Raw genomic sequence first — 17,666 nt, 5'->3', positions numbered from 1 at the left:
GCACACGTTGTAATGTTAAATTGCACACCTCATAAACGAATGCCAGCGTGCCACGGGGAGTCCACAGCGTTAACGTGACACCAGTTGCAGGGGCGGGTGCCTACAAACTGGACTCTACAGGCTCCATTATTAGATACACCTGCACCGACCCCTGCTATCATTCAATCTGAACGTTTTCATTTTCAAAATGTCCTTCTCTCCGAATAAGAAGATGATGCAATCACGTCGCACTACTGTGCGACATGTCAGATAACAACAACAGTAAAAGCAATTTTGGTTGTTTTAACTTCACCTTGGCCTACTGCCGCTCTGCGGGCCGCAAATCTTTTTGACCTCACCACCTCCTCCTCCTTTGCTTATCTGCTCCTCAGCAGGCTGAGCTAATCTAGCCGCATTCTCGTGATAACGCTCTTGAGAACTGGGAAAAAAAAACTCCCCTTGTTCTCCTTACTGCAGAAGCTTTGAGGTTTGCCACAGGTTTATTTTTTTACAACGTGGCTAAGACGGCAACTAACGATTTGAATTGGTGATTTTCTCAACGAAACGTTTTTTCATTCCCATCCCTTTGGAAAAAGAGGATAATTTTTCCCAATAGACAATGCAATTTTTTTAATGATTTGGTTGCTGGTTTGGTCATGTAAGGTCACAAAATTAGCAAAAATGTTAATTGTTTTCTCAGGCAAAAGTGGACATTTAAACGTTTTATTTTGATACAACAAAATGATGGTCTGCTTTCATGGAGGACTAAAGAAATCTGAGAATTTTTCCCATTCGGACTTTAGCTCTCTAATGGATTAATCGATTCCCAAAATAATTGAGAGCAGAATAGCCTAGCAGGTCTGCTTAACAGTTCTGAGGTAAACGCTCGAATCTCTACCACGATCTTCCTTTATAGCAGTCCTCAAATAATGGGGCGGGGCACAAGGCGAAGCCGGGGGGGACCATGGAACGTTTTATTTATTTATTTATTTATTGCTATATGAAGTTTAATTGCAATAAAATATGGATTATTGATGCACTCTGGGTTTTTTCTTTCAGTTTTAGACTAACCTATAACCTGTGTAAACGCTGTAAAAAGTTAACAGTTGTTAAAAGTTGAGACACATAGCTTTTTTTCTTTATTAATGTTAATAAAGACACAGTTTTAGGTGTGCTTATACATTTTTTATGTATGATAGTCTCATTTATAGTTAGCACCTGTGGGGGGGTGAAAGGTTTTGAAATTGAGAAGCACTGCTTTACGACTCTTCCAAATTTCAGAATATGAATATTACTTTGGAATGAAAACTCCCATATTAACTCACAAAAATAAAAGATCTCCCCTAAAAAGTGTTTTTGTTTACATATTCCAGGGCATCAAACCCGACAGCTTCTACAACGTGAAAGTGCCAGAGCTCAAGGAGATAATCGAAGGCTGCATCCGCATGAACAACGACGAAAGGTACACTTGTCCTCACTCACATCCTCACACATTTCAGCTTGATATTAAAATAAACGGCGCTACAGGTACACCATTCAGGACCTCCTGGAGCACCCCTTCTTCCAGGAGAACCACGGGGTGCACGTGGAGCTGGCCGAGGAGGACGACACGCTCAAGTCGGGCTTGAAGCTGTGGCTGCGCATGGACGACAGCAAGAAGCTCCACGGAAAGTACAAGGATAACAACGCCATCGAATTTCTTTTTGAGCTGTACAAGGACGTCCCTGAGGAGGTTGCGCAAGAGATGGTGAGGAGTGCATAAGAATTTAAATATCTTTCCATATTTCCATATTATTTTCAGTTTTTTATTCACAGTAGAAACTTGTTTGAGATGTTGTTGGAATAATAAACAGGGTTTTTTTTTTAAAGCTTTTAAAAATGTATGTTTTTACTTGTTAATACATTAACAGTAAAAACGGTAAGATTTATAATAATAACAACAATAATAGTAATAATAATAAAAGAAGCTTTAGGATCACATTTCCAGATTGTTTTCCTCTGTATTCATAGTACAAAAATAGTTGAGAAGCTATTGAAACAATTTGAAACAATTTTTTTTTTTAATTAAAAAAACGTTTTTTTTCTATAGGATGCATAGAAGTGTAAGAACGTTTCTAATTTGGGGTCTTTATTGTTATCCAAAATAGAAAGTTTTGGATAAGACTTTTGTTTTCGTTCATCTTTATAATTACATAGAACGCACAAAAAAAAAAAATCTAAAAGACATTCATCTTTTTGTAATGTCTACATATGTGTTTTTTAATTTCAAACCGGAAGTATTTTTGCTGTTTGTGGTGAAGAAAAAAAAAAAACGATTGAAATAACACGATAAAGAAATAAATAGAAAACATTCTATGGGAAAAAAAGCTAACAGTTGGAACCGTGTTTTGCTTTGCCCAAATTAGGATTGTTTGTCTCTGCTTCAGTTTTGGATTTTTCACACTCCGGCAATGTTGGTACAAGCCCTAATCGATTTTCATAAGGCTACCGCTGCTGTGTTGCTGTCGCCTGTCACAGTACAGCGTGTTACGTTGTTGAGTTGTTGTGACAGCTAATGCGAAGCCTGACAGGCGTGAAGAGAACACTCAGTGTCGCTCAAGGGCAGAGTTTTTTTTTTTTCTTCTTCACTGGAACGAAATGTGAGTAGTAAGGAGCCCTTTAACAACACCGCGGCCGTAGAGGTGACTTTTAATGAAAAGCCCTAGCTTTTCATCAAGATTAATTTTCTAATCAGTGGACGGATGTCGTAATGCGACTCGACTGTTGAGAGGTGGCTTGGGACTCGATGTCCCGCTCTGGCCCGCGCCAGCTGCCAAAACGGCCGCTCGGTGGGACGTCACATTACTCGTCCACGTCACAGTTGCGTCCGCGCAATCGCTTTATGACCAGTGTTCGGGAAGATGGAATCTATGTTAGATTATGTGCATCCTCGTGGCAATTTATCAGTCACAGGATGGACATTTAAAGACAACGGCAGTTTTTTTAAGCCAAGTTTACATTTTTATGTTCCTTTTTATATTCAATGTTTATTTTCAGTGTCCTCTGCGAAAAAAGCCGTCTTGAGTCTGTTTGTCCAGCTTTTATAACCCATGTACCGTCAGGTTTTACGCCCCTTTGGGTTTCTCATTTCAATGTATTTGTTTCTGTTCAATGTGAGTAAATATTGTAGGGTTCCTAACCCCATAGAAACATTGAAAGTTAAATGTGCTCAAGGTTCTGGTAAGGACCAATCACGACTCATCTGTTCGTCATGTGGCGCTCACAAGTTGACCTCAGCCTTTTTCATTTTCAATTGACAGGAAGTGGCTGAATGTGTTTAAAATTTCACGGGTTTTACAGTACCTAGTTTCAGACCGTAAGTAAACCTTGACACATCTTTATGTAACATATTTTTCCTTCACTGTGACATATAATTTACATTATTATAGTGTTGTAGTTAAAGTCAGGTTATTAAAAAAGTTACTCTCAAAATTTATTTTAGACTATTGGGGTAAATCTATACCTCATGTTCCAAACATTCCTCATTGCCTCAAAAAAAAACAATGAAATAAAAAAAATGTTTACATTTTTCATCTACCGTTTTTTTCATCAGTTTAGGCCATTAAAACTTAAAAAAATTGGACAATCCTTTTCAGGTATGAGTTCTAAACATGATTCCTTACCTAATACGGTGCTATTGTGGACACATTGAACCGTTCAATGTTATGCCCTGACCATGTGTGTTTCTGTGTTCTCGTTAATGCAGGTGGTGCTGGGCTTCGTGTGCGAGGCCGACTTCAAGCTGGTGGCCAAGGCCATCCGCGACAGGGTGACGGCCATCAAGCGCCAGCGGGAAAAGCTGAAGCGGCAAGCCGAGGAGCAGAGGCCACGTTCGTCCTCCCCGCAAGTCGGCGACGCCGCAACGGCCGAATCCCCCGCCCCGCCGGCCCCCTTGCCGTCCCCACTCCTCTCCCCTGTAACCAGCTCGGCCGACTCCGGCTTCAGCTCCGGCTGCCCCGCCGAGACGGATCAGCCCGAGGCCGAGCAGCACTTTCACATCCGCCACAACAGCCTCTCCTCGGCTAATTGTGCGTCCGCTTTACGTAATGCACCTTGTTAAAAATGCAACACGCATATACAATCGTCAACTTGTGACTGACGCGTGAACCCATGTGGCAAGTGTGAAGAACTCAATGTCTTGCTTTAAAAAAATATGCATGCAAATGTTCAATCGGACCGAAAAAGTCAAGCTCGGGGTCATCAAGTGTGTCATGTGCGTCTGTGTGGGCGTGCGTCACATGGTAACGCTGTGTGTTTTGTTGGGACAGCTGACTGCGAGACGGACGGCGACTTGAGCTCCTCGGGCCTTCAAGACCCCCTGGAGGCCACACCCCCCACCTCCTACGCCCACTCCCTGACCACAAACGGCCTCCCTATCCCGGCCCTTCGCTTCCCTTCGGTGAGTGGGTCGACATTTAGTCCACCTTTTTCTCTTCAAGTCACAGAACACCGGTCCGGTGGTTCTTTTTTCAATGATGTACCCCCTGTGAAATATTGAGCGGGGGGAGTTTTCCTCCTGACTGATTTTTATCAGCAACACCAGAGGATCTGTTTTCTTCTGTCACTAGTGACAATGCACATGCGTATCAAACAAAATAAAGGAATATTAAGCTTTATAAAGGATTCAGTATAACTTGAGTTACTTCAGGTTCCAATTAATTTACTCTTAATTTGAAAAGAAAAACAAAGTTTTCCTGGCATTGAATCGCATTCAATTATATTTTTTGATACTGCAGAAACTTTTTAGTGCTTTTTTTGTGTGCATATATTGTATAGAGCTTTGAACCATTTACAGTAAGTGTTATAGACACCAATGGCATAGGTTTCTGTTTTGTCTTTTTCTTTTTAAATAAAAAAAAATCCTTTTGTGCTGGGTAGGGGGTCTTGGCTGAAAATGTATTTCACAGGGGGTACATAAACACTAAAAGTTGAACTACTGTTTTAAAGCGTGCATTTCATAGATGGAAACTGAAGGAAGAAACCACCAAGAACTAAAAAGCTGCAGTAAAGACCTGGAAAATAATTTTAAAATGTAACAGTCTATTGAATTTCAATTGTCACAGGCTTGATGCTGTTATCGCTATTAAGCGTTATGCCAACAAATATTATATGTAGCTCATTTTAAATCTACTGATGCATGTTCCAATACTTTCGCTAACTTAAAAAGATGCTTTTTCCTGAGTTGTCTAACACAACGACTGTATGAGGTATGGAGTTGAAGTTAAAATTTGAATATGTCTTTACAGAGCATTGCTGTATCCAACAACAAGGAAGCGGTCAAACCAGGATCTCCAAGTGGCTTCAATTCTCCTGGGGACAGGTATGCAAATCCTCATCCACATCCGTCTGTGTACCATAAAAACTGGAGGCAAGATAGACCCCAGCTGGCTTTCTTTAAATGTAGAAGAATTTTGTGGGTCTTTTTGTTCTCTGCCTGAATGCCCGCAATGTACATGCAGATAGTTGTGGATTCATTTGAAATGGTTCCATAGCCTACGCCAATGGAAATCAAACTGGGATCCACAAGTGTGCTGGTTTAGAGAATCATTAGCCACTGATGTCGCTTAAAATAAAATAAAAAAAAAAAAATTCTTGCTAGACCGATTAGTAATGTTAGTGGAAGCAATGTAAGTCATCTATGATGAATAAATATTGAATAAAATTTAAACTGCTTTCCTATTAACAGATCGTCAATGTTTAGGTTAAAATGTTGAAAAAAAAAATCCCACGGCATTTAGCGTAGTTACGTTTTATTGGTGTTATGACTATGGGGGAAAAAAAGAATCTCCCCTCTACGAAGTGGCTGGTCCCAAAAGTTTTTTAGCACCCATGTCCTGCAAGCAGAAAAAAAGTTTAATGGTTGTAACTTAAAGGCCGCTCTAAGATTCAGTGCTAAAGCAGACGGGGGCTTTTTGCCAAGCCCATAAATGTTTGGGCAGCCCGCGACGCAATTAGCCGCGACCAGGTCTATTTAAGAAATATAAAAAGTACACGGAATGTTCTCCGCGTTTCTCTGAAAGCTAAAATGTTTTAATTGTATTTACTCAAGACACACACTGGACAGACACCAGAGCCTCACGAGAACACGCTTGTTTGCTTGTTTACACTTGAGCCTCCCAGGCTAACAGCAGAAATGTCTAGGATGTCTGTGTATTCTTTTGTTTCAAAATAGCATTTTAGTACCAACTTTTTATAGCTAATACTGAGGAGCACTTATGCAATGTCAGATTTGTTTGTGTATGTTTAAGTATTGTTTACTTGGATCGACAGTTTTCACGTGTACTCGATAACTTTAATTAAGGCTGGTATCACCCCAATATGTATTGTTCTTGGTACGTGCCCATCCCTCTCCTAGAGTCACGTTAAGTTTTAAGGTTTTTATTTTGATCAATACTGTTAGCGGCCATCTTTTTTTTCTATTAAACAATCTGAAAGAAAATTGTTTACGTAAAAATTACTAAAACAATTTACAAAATTGAATACATTTCATTGGGCAGTTTTTGCTCGGTAGAATTTTTTTACTACATGCCACATGAACCACGTCCATGTATGAAGCCTTATTATCATTATGTTGAATCAAAATCAAACATTTTCAAAGATCTATTTTCCGTTTTTGCACTTTTTTGGAATGTTACTGACGAAACCAATAAATCAATCCTAATTAACAGTTTTTGCACTGTCAATTTGAAATATCGTCCTTTTGTTGGAACACATCCTCCTCTTAGCTAAAGCCCATAGTTTTTTTTTTTCCCCTCTTTATTGCAGCTACGCCTCTGATGTCACTTCTGGTTTAAGTGACAATAACGAGGGAATTTCAGAAAAGAGCGACAAAACAGTTGCCAGGCGGACCGCCACCAAGCTTTTCAGGAGGCGGGTACGCTCCAGGCTGCGGATCACCGGGGTACGATGACGTCACATTTTGTGCCTCCTTTGTAATTTTGCCCAATTAGACTCACCGCAAAATCGGATGCGGTCTCCTTCAACTTTTCTTGCAGTTGTCCGACAAGGTGGACCGGGTAGTGGAGTGTCAGCTGCAGACTCACAACGAAAAGATGGTGACGTTCAAGTTTGACTTGGATGGAGACAACCCGGAAGACATCGCCGCTGTCATGGTGGGTGACTGGCACTGTCCTGGATCTTCCATTTAAATCTTGAAAGTCACACTTAATACACCCTACACCACAGGATAATTAGATCTTGAAAGAAATCTGCTTATCACATCCATTCTATCTTGGCTCTTACGTTTATGGGAATGATTGATTTGCTAACCACAAAATGAGCTCCCGATGATGGTATCTTGGCACGCCTGGTCGGCGTGGAATGAAGGCACGCCGACAGCTATTCGGGGTCACCTTGTCTGACGTGCAACAGCAACTCCCTGCAGCAACTGCGTGAATTTGCAGCACACTGCTGTTACTCAACGGGAGATTTTTTTTTTCCTGCAGAGGAGTAAGGAGCAAGGAGGAGGAAGACAATTGATGGGTGGACGCACAAATAGAATGTCCTGTCCACTTCTCGGTCACAGTACATTTACTTACACGCTGCTCCTAATGATCCATTTGTATGAACTATAAATACAAATGAAGTACTTTTACAAGGAGAAGCCAGACTTTGGCGATAAGTGTAAACACATTAGTGCAACTAAAATGATACCAAAACAACATTTGACTGGGAAGTGGGCGAGGATGAACACGGCAAATTGCCAAAACAAATAACATGCACACCATTTGGATTAGAAGCAAATCAAATTTGCAAAGTTGCAAAGTTTTATAGCATTTGCCTTTTACACAGATAAAATGTCTAAATCGTCTCAAATCCCTTACGTGCAAATAAGACTCATATTTGCTCTACTGTATGGAGTGCATCCATCTACCTGTGACTAACCAGTAAAGAAAAAAAATCCTTGTTTATAATACAATATGGAGTGCGAACAAAAACTACTTTATGAAAAAAAACATGCTGTACAAGGGAGTGCAGACAGCCCACAATCAACAAAAACATACACATATGTGTAAGGAGTGCATACAGCTGCCACTCAATGAAAAAAAAAACATGTTTACTTTTAGGGTGTGTTTATGACAATGCGTGCATCCAAATTAACACGTGGAGCCACCTTTTAGCAGCTATTTAGTAATTTAGTAAAGAAACAAAATCCCTGCTTATCATACCATAGGGAGTGCATACAATCACTATGCAGAAACTGTGAGATGTTCTAGGGAGTGCATCCAGCTAGGAATTAGAGAAAAAAAAACATACATTTCATTTCCTTGTAGAGAGTGCTTACAGTTGTTACACAATAAAAACGAAACATTCACTTTTACCTCTCGGAATGCATACAGGTAATAGTGGATATTAAAAAGCAAACATGACATGTACTGTATTGTAAGGAATACTTCTAGCCACTCATCAGTGAAGAAACATCCACATTTACTCTAATTGTAGGGAGAACATCCACCTATTGTTGCTAATCAGTGGAAAACGATCGGCAAAAATGCGATATTCAAGAAAGGTCTGTGTATTTTTCTACTAATAGAGAGTGGAGACAGACACTAATCAGTGAGAGCAATTTGTATTTGATCTATTTGTAGTAAGTGTAAATGTACAATTTATCTTTTATTTGTACAAGAAGTGCATTCGCAATTGTATTTGACCTCAATAGCTATATTTGCTGCAGGTGCACAATGAGTTCATCCTGCCGTCGGAGAAGGAGGGCTTCATCTACCGAATGGGTGACATTATCAAACGGGCAGAGGCGCTCATGGCAAAGGAGCAGCCGGTGCACCCTAGTGGGCAGCGCCCCCCGCAACCTGCCTTCCACAGCACAGCCAACCCACTGTCTTCCTCCCAGGTCAGTGGAAGTGTGTACTTCAATGGCGGCCCGCTCCCTCGTAAACGTGACGTCTCATCTCATCACGAGCTCGGAGGCTATCTGTTCTGAGGCATATTTGGGTCTGAGGTCAGCGTCTATCCAGAGAGTTTTGGGCAGATAAAGTTCCAAAAGGGAGTTGGACAAACTCACGAGGCCCCAAGATGCAAATAGACGTAGACTATAAAGAGTGCCTGTGTGACTCAACATAAAAAAAGACCTTGTCAGGAAAGTGTATATTCTCAAAAATGAAAAGCTAGCAATATAGCATACTAGTTGTCAGGCAGGAATAAATGAATAGTACTAAATATACTGTACAGTTAGGGAGCACATGCCATTAGTAGCTAATTGGTGAAGATGCATCCAAAAATACCTTTAGCTTTTAAGGAGTGCATACAATTACTATTCAGACAAGAAAAGAATGGTACACAATGATACACAGACATTTACTGTACATGTAGGAGTACATACAGCTATAGTTGAATAGTTGCACTAAATATACCGTACAGTTAGGGAGCACATGCCGTTCTTAGTTTCCTATTGATAAAGAGAGATCCAAAAATATCTTGTAGGAGTGCATACAAGTACTAGTCATAAGATATCCATAGTTTTTGCAGGGACTGCATACGGAAAAAGTATGTTTATTGTACGTGTAGGGAGTGCATACAGCTACTCCCGAATAAAAAATTTAAAAAAATTGTATAGTATGCGCTTTTCATTACTATTCGAAGCCTCTAATGACAGAAGAAACACCAACATTTGGCGGATGTAGGAGTGCATACAGCAACTAAATGGTTAATTCACTCACTCTTTTTTTTTGCAGCCGAATCTGCATAGTCAGAACCTCCCGCGAAATCACTTCTCCTCCTCTCTGCCCGGTAAATCAGCTATTTTAGTTTTCTCAAAAATAATGTTGATGATGTCATCATAATTCATGCTCATGTGTTTGAATGTCTCAGACTTTGCTGTTGCTAACTCATGCGTGGAGGAACGCGCCTCTTCCCCGTGCACCAAAGGCGGCGTCTTCATCCCAAACCTGACTTCGCCCGTGCGACCGCTCGTTCGCTCGCAATCCTTCCACAACGCGCCAGGTAAATCTCAAGCCTCTGTCACATCAGCGCCTACAAGAGGCGCGTTTCCCCATGCGCCCATAGGTGATGCCGATGAGCACTGGTTGCCAAGAGACAAAAAAGAAAAGAAAAGCTATCTTGTAGACATAATGATTTGCGTAACTCTGTTGCTATTATAGTCATTCAATGTTGACTCGCCTTGAGATAATTATTTCTAATTTATGTTTAATATACTGTTTAATATATTACATTCATTCAGTCATTAATTTGTGGGGTACGCTAACTTTGCGGGGACTACATTCACCCCCTCAGTGGAATAGGGGCTTGAGATCAAGAAATATAAGCTAATAACTAAATCTTTCCTAGTCAAAAAGCATCATCCTCATCATAAAGCTGTCTGATCAACATATCAAGATGTGCAAAATTTTACTAAATCATTATGTCTGGTATTAATGTACAATTTAGTCATTTAAAAAAATGGTTAATTAGTTTGTGGTTTCCAAACTCTTGACTGGTATCGTCAGTGTCATTTCATTTATTGTGAAATCATTAGATGCAGACGTCAAGAGAGAAAAAAAATATTGAACTAATTTTATTTGAACAAGTTGTATCATGCCCCATGGAACCACCGGGACGGCTTGTGGCCTTTTCAGTCCTCCCAAGTGGCGCGATGTGCAAATGCGAACTTCCTTCCAAGTGCAAAATGAGTCCCATAAGCGCACATGGCACGCATTTGTGTTCCCCTCGCAGCCTCTGCAGTGACAGGGTTGCAATTACACATAGAACAAAACGTCTTTGACGAGCGATTTACACCCCACGCGAAGGCCGAGGAAACACTGTGCGCCTTCTGTTGTCCGTTGTGGATTGATTACACGTGTTTGTCTTCCAGGGTCTCCTCTTGCATACCAGCACACCGCCTCCCTCCTGCCCCACTACCACGTGCCCTACATGGGCAATTTCCCGTTCCAGTACCCCGCCAGACCCGCTTCTCCTAAAGCAGGGCTCCATCCTCCGCTCACCCGCGTGTCCAGTAGCCCCACTTTTCCATCCGTCCCTTCACCGGTACCGCCGGGCTCCCCGAACCTCCTGAATGACAGCGAGAGCCCACCCGGGGCCCGCCAGCATCCCGGCATGTGGCCCCCACCCGGCCAGCCCCTCTTCTCGCTGGCGAACGTCATCTCCATGGCCATGAGCATGGCGCAGTCCTTCATCCCTCCCGCACAGCAGGGGGTGCCCTCCTACGCGGGCTTCCACCCTCAGTCGGCATACCCGTACCCCCCACACTACCAGACCCCTACGCTGGAGGTGCCGTACCCCACAAACGTCTACCCCAGCTCGGCAAACACGCCACCGATGGACGGGTTTCCTCAAGGGTGGCAGGATACCTCTCCGGCTACCCCGCCAAACACTCCACAGCAGAAGAGTTGCCCCCAAGCTTCGCCGGGGCCCCCTCAGCAGGACCACGGACCCTTCCCGGTCCAACTTCCGGTCCTGCCTCAAGTGCCTTGTGCCACCTCTTTGTCAGATTTGTCCCCCTCGCCGACGGACAGTCCAGAAAGCACTGTGAGTAATAATTAGCTAGCATCACACGCTAATGCTAACAATCACAACAGAAACATCATCAGCCATTTTCTGGTCCCTCTTTTACTCTAACACTTAAAAAAAAATTGAAAAAATTTGTGTTTCATTTTGTTAATTATCAGAAAGTTGGGGAAGAAAAAAACATTGACAGATAAAAACATTTTCCTCCTTTCTAGTTGTCCTCCATCAGCACCCTGTCGGAACTGAACGCCGGAAGTCCGACGACCCAAAACGTGTCGTCTTTGATCCCCCCAGGTAAGAAATTGTTCAAATCTGAGTTGGTTGTCTGTAAAATGACACGTTTGTTTGCACGCCAAACACAAAAGCGCAATGCGCTTGTTTATGCACACACAGCGGCCATTTTCCCCATGTTTTCCCTCCAAATACACGCCGCTTTTGCCTTTTGACGCACTTCCTCCTCCACCTCTGCTGACACCATCGCCCGTTGCCCCAGGAGCCATTGCGTAATCTCTGGTGCGGTACCAAATGTTCCGTCCCGTGTGGGCGTAAGTGCCATGGCGGCCCCTGCCCACCGGCGGCGACCAATGGGCGCCCAGACGTGCTCATTTACAAGCCTCCCCCTCCCATACCTGTCTGTGTTCCGAGACTCTAAACACAGTCCCTCTTGTTTGTATGCGCCCAATCTAAACCCTCACTGTGGTTTCCTGCTACAAGGACGCCTCGTGGACAGACTGATCCACTTTGACCTTAATGCAAAACTTCAAGACGGGAGAGTTACGGGAATGATAACCACAGAAGCATGCATACCAAATTAATATTTCCAATGTCACAAGCATGTAGCGCAACGCTTTGGTTCCAGATCACAGAAGCAAATTCATTTTACAAAGTGATGCTAACACCACTAGCATGGAGCTGAACGGAATGAGTTACATAACATGCAAATTATTTTGGTCGGTATGTAAACCTTGACATATTGCACAAATTAAGGTTTATCCCACTAACTTTACTAGCATGTCCCTGAAGACAATATCAGTTAACCTACCATACAAAAATGAAAACACGCGATTGCTAATATTAGCATGTAGCTGAAAGCGATGTCAAATACACGCCATACAAATTCATTTGATTGTAACAGATTGTAATTTCACCTGAAAGTATTATAATACTATTAGTATTATTTTTTCATATTTTAGTGTTATTTAATATGCTATTACAAAACTATATAATTAGCTATCAAATAGATGCTCACATCATCGACATGTAGCCTAAAGCAATATTGGTTAGAAGTAATTCTCAACCTTTTTACACAAAGTACTACCTTAAAATAAGAAAGAAAAAAAAGTGTGCCGGAAAATAACACTATTGCAAGTTACTGTAACATCTTGCACGCTTTGAAATTTGAACACTGAACCTAAGTGGAGGAAAATTGTGCTAAAAAGATCAAACATAAATAAATAAACTATCATAATCTGTTCCGGGGAAGTGATTCTTGTAAGCACCACTAGAGTGAGCCAGAGTACCACTAGTAGTACTAAACCCACCAGAATCACTGAACTACGTACTGTACACATGTGTATTAGTTTAAAGCTATATATGGTACCAAGTGGATGCTCATATTATTAGCATGTAGCTGAAAACGATCTCAATAACACACCATTCTTGGACAATCAGATGCTAATTCTAAAAATAAGATCTTTTAGAGTAAAAGTAGTAATCAAATCAATGCTAAGGCCATTAGCGTGTTGCTAAAGATTTTGAAAATGACTGGATTAAGTACTACACAAATGAATATTTGATCAAGATGATATACTGTAAGTATTATCAAGCAGACGCGATCTGAACGCAATATCAGTTAAATATACAAACTAAAGTAATCTTTACTACATTGTATAAAAATACCCAAATAAATGCTAACATCATTAGCATGTGCAGTAGCTGAGTAGTTTGAGAATTACTAAATGAACTACTGTACAAATGTATGTGATCAAACTAGTGTTAACTTCATTGGCATTTACCTAAAAAAAAGATGGGCAATGATGGTAACCTTACAATTAAATGAAATATGTGTAAGATTTTTTTCTTTTAGCTATTGTCTATAATTAGCGAGGACATTGTATGGAAAATGACCAGAACATTGAGAAACAATGATTAGCTTAGCCAATCAGTCAATGATGATATATTGTTAACTGTGATCAAACACCACTGATTAGATTAGAAAGCGATCTCTGCTGCTTAGCCCCGCCCACATCTAAAGAGGAGCCAATTATAAAGGCCTTTTTCTTTTTTCTGGCAGGAGGTCTGACCGCTCCGGTGACTGTGGGGCGTTTCCAGGTCTCCCCCAGCCCGGAGGTGCCACTCGTCACCTCTCTCCCTCGAGTGGACACGAGCAGCACGGAGGAAGGGCAGGGGGAACCCGAGACAAGCCTGGCTGCCTCCCCCCCCATGCGGGAGGAGGAAGAGGAAGGAGAGATGGCGGAGGAGAGACCAAGGATGAGGAGACGCGGGCGGAGGAGGGCGCACAGCCTCAGCCTGATGGGCACGTCTGCGGACAGCGGGCTTTCGGTGACGGCGCCCGAGGCGGAAGGTCGGCTATGGGACGGCGCGGCCGGCAGCCCGCAATACGGCAACGCGCTTCACCATCTGTGGACCATGACCTACAATCACAACGCCTCCTACCTGAGCAGCGACGACTCGGACAGCGACGATGACGAAGACATGCTGGACGAGCTCCAGGAGCTCAGAGAGAAGTGAGTGAAAAAGTTGGCGCCGAATCACTACATTAACAACTAGCACACGCAGTCTTGTGGGCCTCAAGTGAAATATTTTTTCTGACATATTTTATTCAGCGAGTCCGCATGCTAAATCTAGTAACATCCTGTTTTATTTCTGGCTTGCAAACTTGTGTCACTAATGACCTTGCACATTAATAGAAAAATATAGGCACACATAGTTTTGCAAGAAAAAAAAAACTCTGGCAATGAGTAGCTTCATGTTCCAATTAATTTGCTCTTCATTTAAAAAGAAGACATTTACGGCATTTAAGAACACAACACAATTTGTGCATTCCTCGCAGACATCTGTCTGAAGTTCAAGAACTTCAAGCGGCTCAGAAGCGGGAGATCGAGGATCTGTATGAGAAGATGGGCAAGGTCCCGCCGCCGGGCATCCTTTCCCCGGCTGCCATGTTGTCCAGCCGCCAGCGCCGCCTGTCCAAGGGCACGGGAGGCTTCCCGCCATCACGCAGGAATAGCCTCCAGCGCTTGGACATGTTGCCCATCCAAGGTGACCCAATGTTGAATGATATTTGACCATCACTTTTCGCCTTTAACTTCATGCGAGCACGTAATGAAAAAAACAATCACGTAACTTTGAAAATTTGAACACAAATGGTGGAGTAACACAAGTAGACAGGTAACAAAACTCAAAGGCATTTTTTCCAATGTTACTGCAGATTACATTAGGCGATGTCAGTATTATATTGTTGGATATTCATTTTTTTTATGTCGATACCTTGTTTTTGACATTTTAGGTATCATCAGAAGAAACTCTCTGGGAGGAAGCAGCAGCAGCTCTCAGGACAAACCCAGCAAAGGCGTCACCTTCGCTTCAGACATCAGTAGAATGGTGAGATGGTCGCGCGCCTCCTCTAACCCATTCGCTCGTCTTAAAATCTGACTCAAATCTCTTCCCAGTAAGGAAGCCTCATGGAGCAATCCGGACTACCTCATCTGACGCCGTCTTGTAGAAGAAAGCGATTGGGGTTGAAAAAAAAAAGACAAATAACCAGTTGCCTCCAAGAAAACAAAATGTGAGGATAATTTGTCATTTGGAATGAAAAAAAATGATTCCACGCAGTCACGGCAGTCCAGTTGTATTGTACAGTACGCAATGTTTTTTTTTTTTTAATGTTTTGACACCAGCCATCTTGTGACTGACAGCAAACCGTGTGATGGCTGAAGACAAACCATTAAGCCTCCACCCAGGAGCGATTCATTACAATTTAGAACGCACCTCACATCGGCTTAGTGATAATAATTAAGGATATGCTGGCATCACAATCAAACATCTTTTCAATGCAATACCTTCAAATATTTTGTAATCAATTCACTAACACACACGCAAAAAAAAAACCCAAAAAAAACATTCCTTTCTTCACTTAGTCAAATTAATAGGAAATGGAGGGAAATGTGTGCAGAAAATTTTGATTTTTATGAGCTTTTAATCTCGCTTCTTGGCGATGGTATCAATCCTGTATAAAATGCAAATATAAAACATACCCAAATATGTAAGACTTCTACTACTGGCTTTTCTTGATTGTATATGTGTATATATACACTATAGAGTGCATTTATAGACTGTTTACAATTCTACAAAAAAAAAACAACAGTTATATATATTTTAGTTTATTAGGATGGCTCAATCAAGCACCACATGCACTTTAGTATTTCCTTTAACACACTTCTTGTCAGTCAAGCTGTTCATTTATGAAAATAATAAAACAAGGGAGAATGTCCGAGCTGTCAATGTGCCTTAGTAAATATTCACACTGGCCATCGGAAAAAAAAACTGATTAATATATTAAAATTTGCAAAATAATGTGCAATGTAGAATAAATGTCCAAGCTGCTACCAACTGTGCCTTATTCCTCTTCCGATACTTTAGGGTCTTATTTTGTATTTCTCCTACATTGGATGTTCACTCTAGTGGATTTTCCTGCTCAATAAAAAAAGATCAAAAACATAAAAATGACTGAGTGGTGTTTTTTGCAAAACAAAATGCAGCAATTTTATTCTATATCACGTTATCAACATAAATACAGATGTTTACAACCATTTTGTGTTAATTTAAGTGCTGTTGTTTGGCATCGTCTATTCCGCAAGGTCACTTCAGATCTTGCACAAAATGGCTGCAAAAACAGGAATTATTTCTTCAGTGAAGTTTCCGCCAACAATCTTTTAAGTCCAGTTTTATCTTTGAGGTGATTAAATAAAGGTCAGAACTGGTCTCCATGGAGGATCATGACTTTGGAAACCTCAACTGGTGCCCGTATTTGATGCCCGGGCACGCTTGGCCTCCTCGTCCAGCTCGTCCATGATGCGCTCTTGGGAGATGGAGTAAAACGTGTAGCCATCTATATGTACCATTAAGGGGAGTAACATTAAAAAAATTAACAAATACATGATGTAAAAAAAAGCTAAAACGCAAAGACTTTTTAAAAATTCTCTGAATAGTAAGTACTTTGGTTCTGTTTACATATTGTCCATGTCTAAGAAAGAAATGATAGCAATTTTAGACGTTTTATGATGTTGAATGAGTGGAAACACGATACATTTAATATCTTTAGATTCTTAATGAATTGCAAAAATATTTATGAAATTTAAAAAATACCAACACGAGCTAAGAATAAATCGTTTTGTATATTTAACTAAACAATTTACTATCGTGGTGATAATGAAAAGTAGATTACTAAAGTTCCAGAACTTTTGAATGTAATTTTGCCAATATTCCAAAATTTAGTAATACGTGCTTGCATTGTAGAAGACGTGAGAGAAATTAATGAATTAAAAAAAAAAACGGAAATCATACATTTCATTGATGCAATCGGAAAAAATACAACTAAATTAATGCAAGAAATTACCTGACTCGAGGCAAAACGCATTCTCCGAATAAAGTATCTAATTTTATAATTAGTATCTATTACACAAACACGCAAACTTACGATTGTTCTTTTTTTTATCTTATCAAAATACATTTTTTTCCACTATACGTTATGTCCGCCGTGAGTTCACCTTGCGTTGACGTTAGCAAATAGCATTAGCAAAAGGATACAGATGCCCAACACTAGCGCCCCGATGGCAAACCCAGTCAGCACGTTCCGCGTCCGTAGTTTCTGCGTCTTCTTCTTCCACTGCTCCAGTTCCACCTGCTTGATGAAATGCAACTGCTCCCGGGACAGTTCGTCTTTATTCGGGTCTATCCTGGTCGCAAACGGGGCTTCCGCTCGCTTCGGTGCCTTGTCTGCCATGTTTGTCCAGCTAATTGGCTAGTTAGCTAACCTGGCTGTTTCGCAAGCTGCCGTTGCAGAGTTGAAAAGCATCAACCGGATGACGACCCCATGCGGATCAATGCCAAAGAGCACATCCAGTTTGTTATCAGATCTGTTCACTGTA

At 41.4% G+C, this 17,666-nt stretch overlaps 2 protein-coding genes across 2 annotated transcripts in view; one reads left to right on the top strand and one right to left on the bottom strand.

The window, feature by feature from the left end:
• Window positions 1-16,128, top strand: part of wnk4a (WNK lysine deficient protein kinase 4a) — a 31,123-nt gene extending 14,995 nt beyond the window's left edge. Inside the window, exons 6-21 of the mRNA XM_088438941.1 lie at window positions 1,353-1,441; window positions 1,507-1,726; window positions 3,725-4,046; window positions 4,287-4,417; window positions 5,265-5,338; window positions 6,784-6,919; window positions 7,014-7,130; window positions 8,693-8,866; window positions 9,708-9,762; window positions 9,844-9,975; window positions 10,844-11,517; window positions 11,712-11,790; window positions 13,790-14,243; window positions 14,570-14,778; window positions 15,026-15,120; window positions 15,189-16,128. Coding sequence (XP_088295067.1) covers window positions 1,353-1,441; window positions 1,507-1,726; window positions 3,725-4,046; window positions 4,287-4,417; window positions 5,265-5,338; window positions 6,784-6,919; window positions 7,014-7,130; window positions 8,693-8,866; window positions 9,708-9,762; window positions 9,844-9,975; window positions 10,844-11,517; window positions 11,712-11,790; window positions 13,790-14,243; window positions 14,570-14,778; window positions 15,026-15,120; window positions 15,189-15,191 — 2,964 coding nt within the window. The 3' untranslated portion in view covers window positions 15,192-16,128. The remainder of the gene's footprint in view (window positions 1-1,352; window positions 1,442-1,506; window positions 1,727-3,724; window positions 4,047-4,286; window positions 4,418-5,264; window positions 5,339-6,783; window positions 6,920-7,013; window positions 7,131-8,692; window positions 8,867-9,707; window positions 9,763-9,843; window positions 9,976-10,843; window positions 11,518-11,711; window positions 11,791-13,789; window positions 14,244-14,569; window positions 14,779-15,025; window positions 15,121-15,188) is intronic.
• coa3a (cytochrome C oxidase assembly factor 3a) lies at window positions 15,199-17,659 on the bottom strand. The gene is made up of 2 exons (XM_088438944.1): window positions 17,326-17,659; window positions 15,199-16,627 (listed from the first exon to the last, which is right to left on the bottom strand). The coding sequence occupies exons 1-2, from the start codon at window positions 17,519-17,521 to the stop codon at window positions 16,530-16,532; spliced, it is 294 nt and encodes a 97-aa protein (XP_088295070.1). The 5' UTR covers window positions 17,522-17,659; the 3' UTR covers window positions 15,199-16,529.
• Window positions 17,660-17,666: the final 7 nt, after the last annotated feature.

Source organism: Hippichthys cyanospilos, chromosome 17 (assembly GCF_059441005.1).
Source record: "Hippichthys cyanospilos isolate Australia breed blue-spotted pipefish chromosome 17, RoL_Hcya_1.0, whole genome shotgun sequence".
Lineage (NCBI taxonomy): Eukaryota > Metazoa > Chordata > Actinopteri > Syngnathiformes > Syngnathidae > Hippichthys > Hippichthys cyanospilos.
This window is presented reverse-complemented; position numbering and strand designations above follow the sequence as displayed.

What these genes read in the sequence shown, in the direction of transcription:
- coa3a (XM_088438944.1), bottom strand. Translation starts at nt 17,521, where the DNA reads ATGGCAGACAAGGCACCGAAGCGAGCGGAAGCCCCGTTTGCGACCAGG. An exon ending in GGCGCTAGTGTTGGGCATCT is followed by an intron (nt 16,628 to 17,325) that starts GTATCCTTTTGC and finishes TGGTACATATAG; the next exon opens with ATGGCTACACGTTTTACTCC.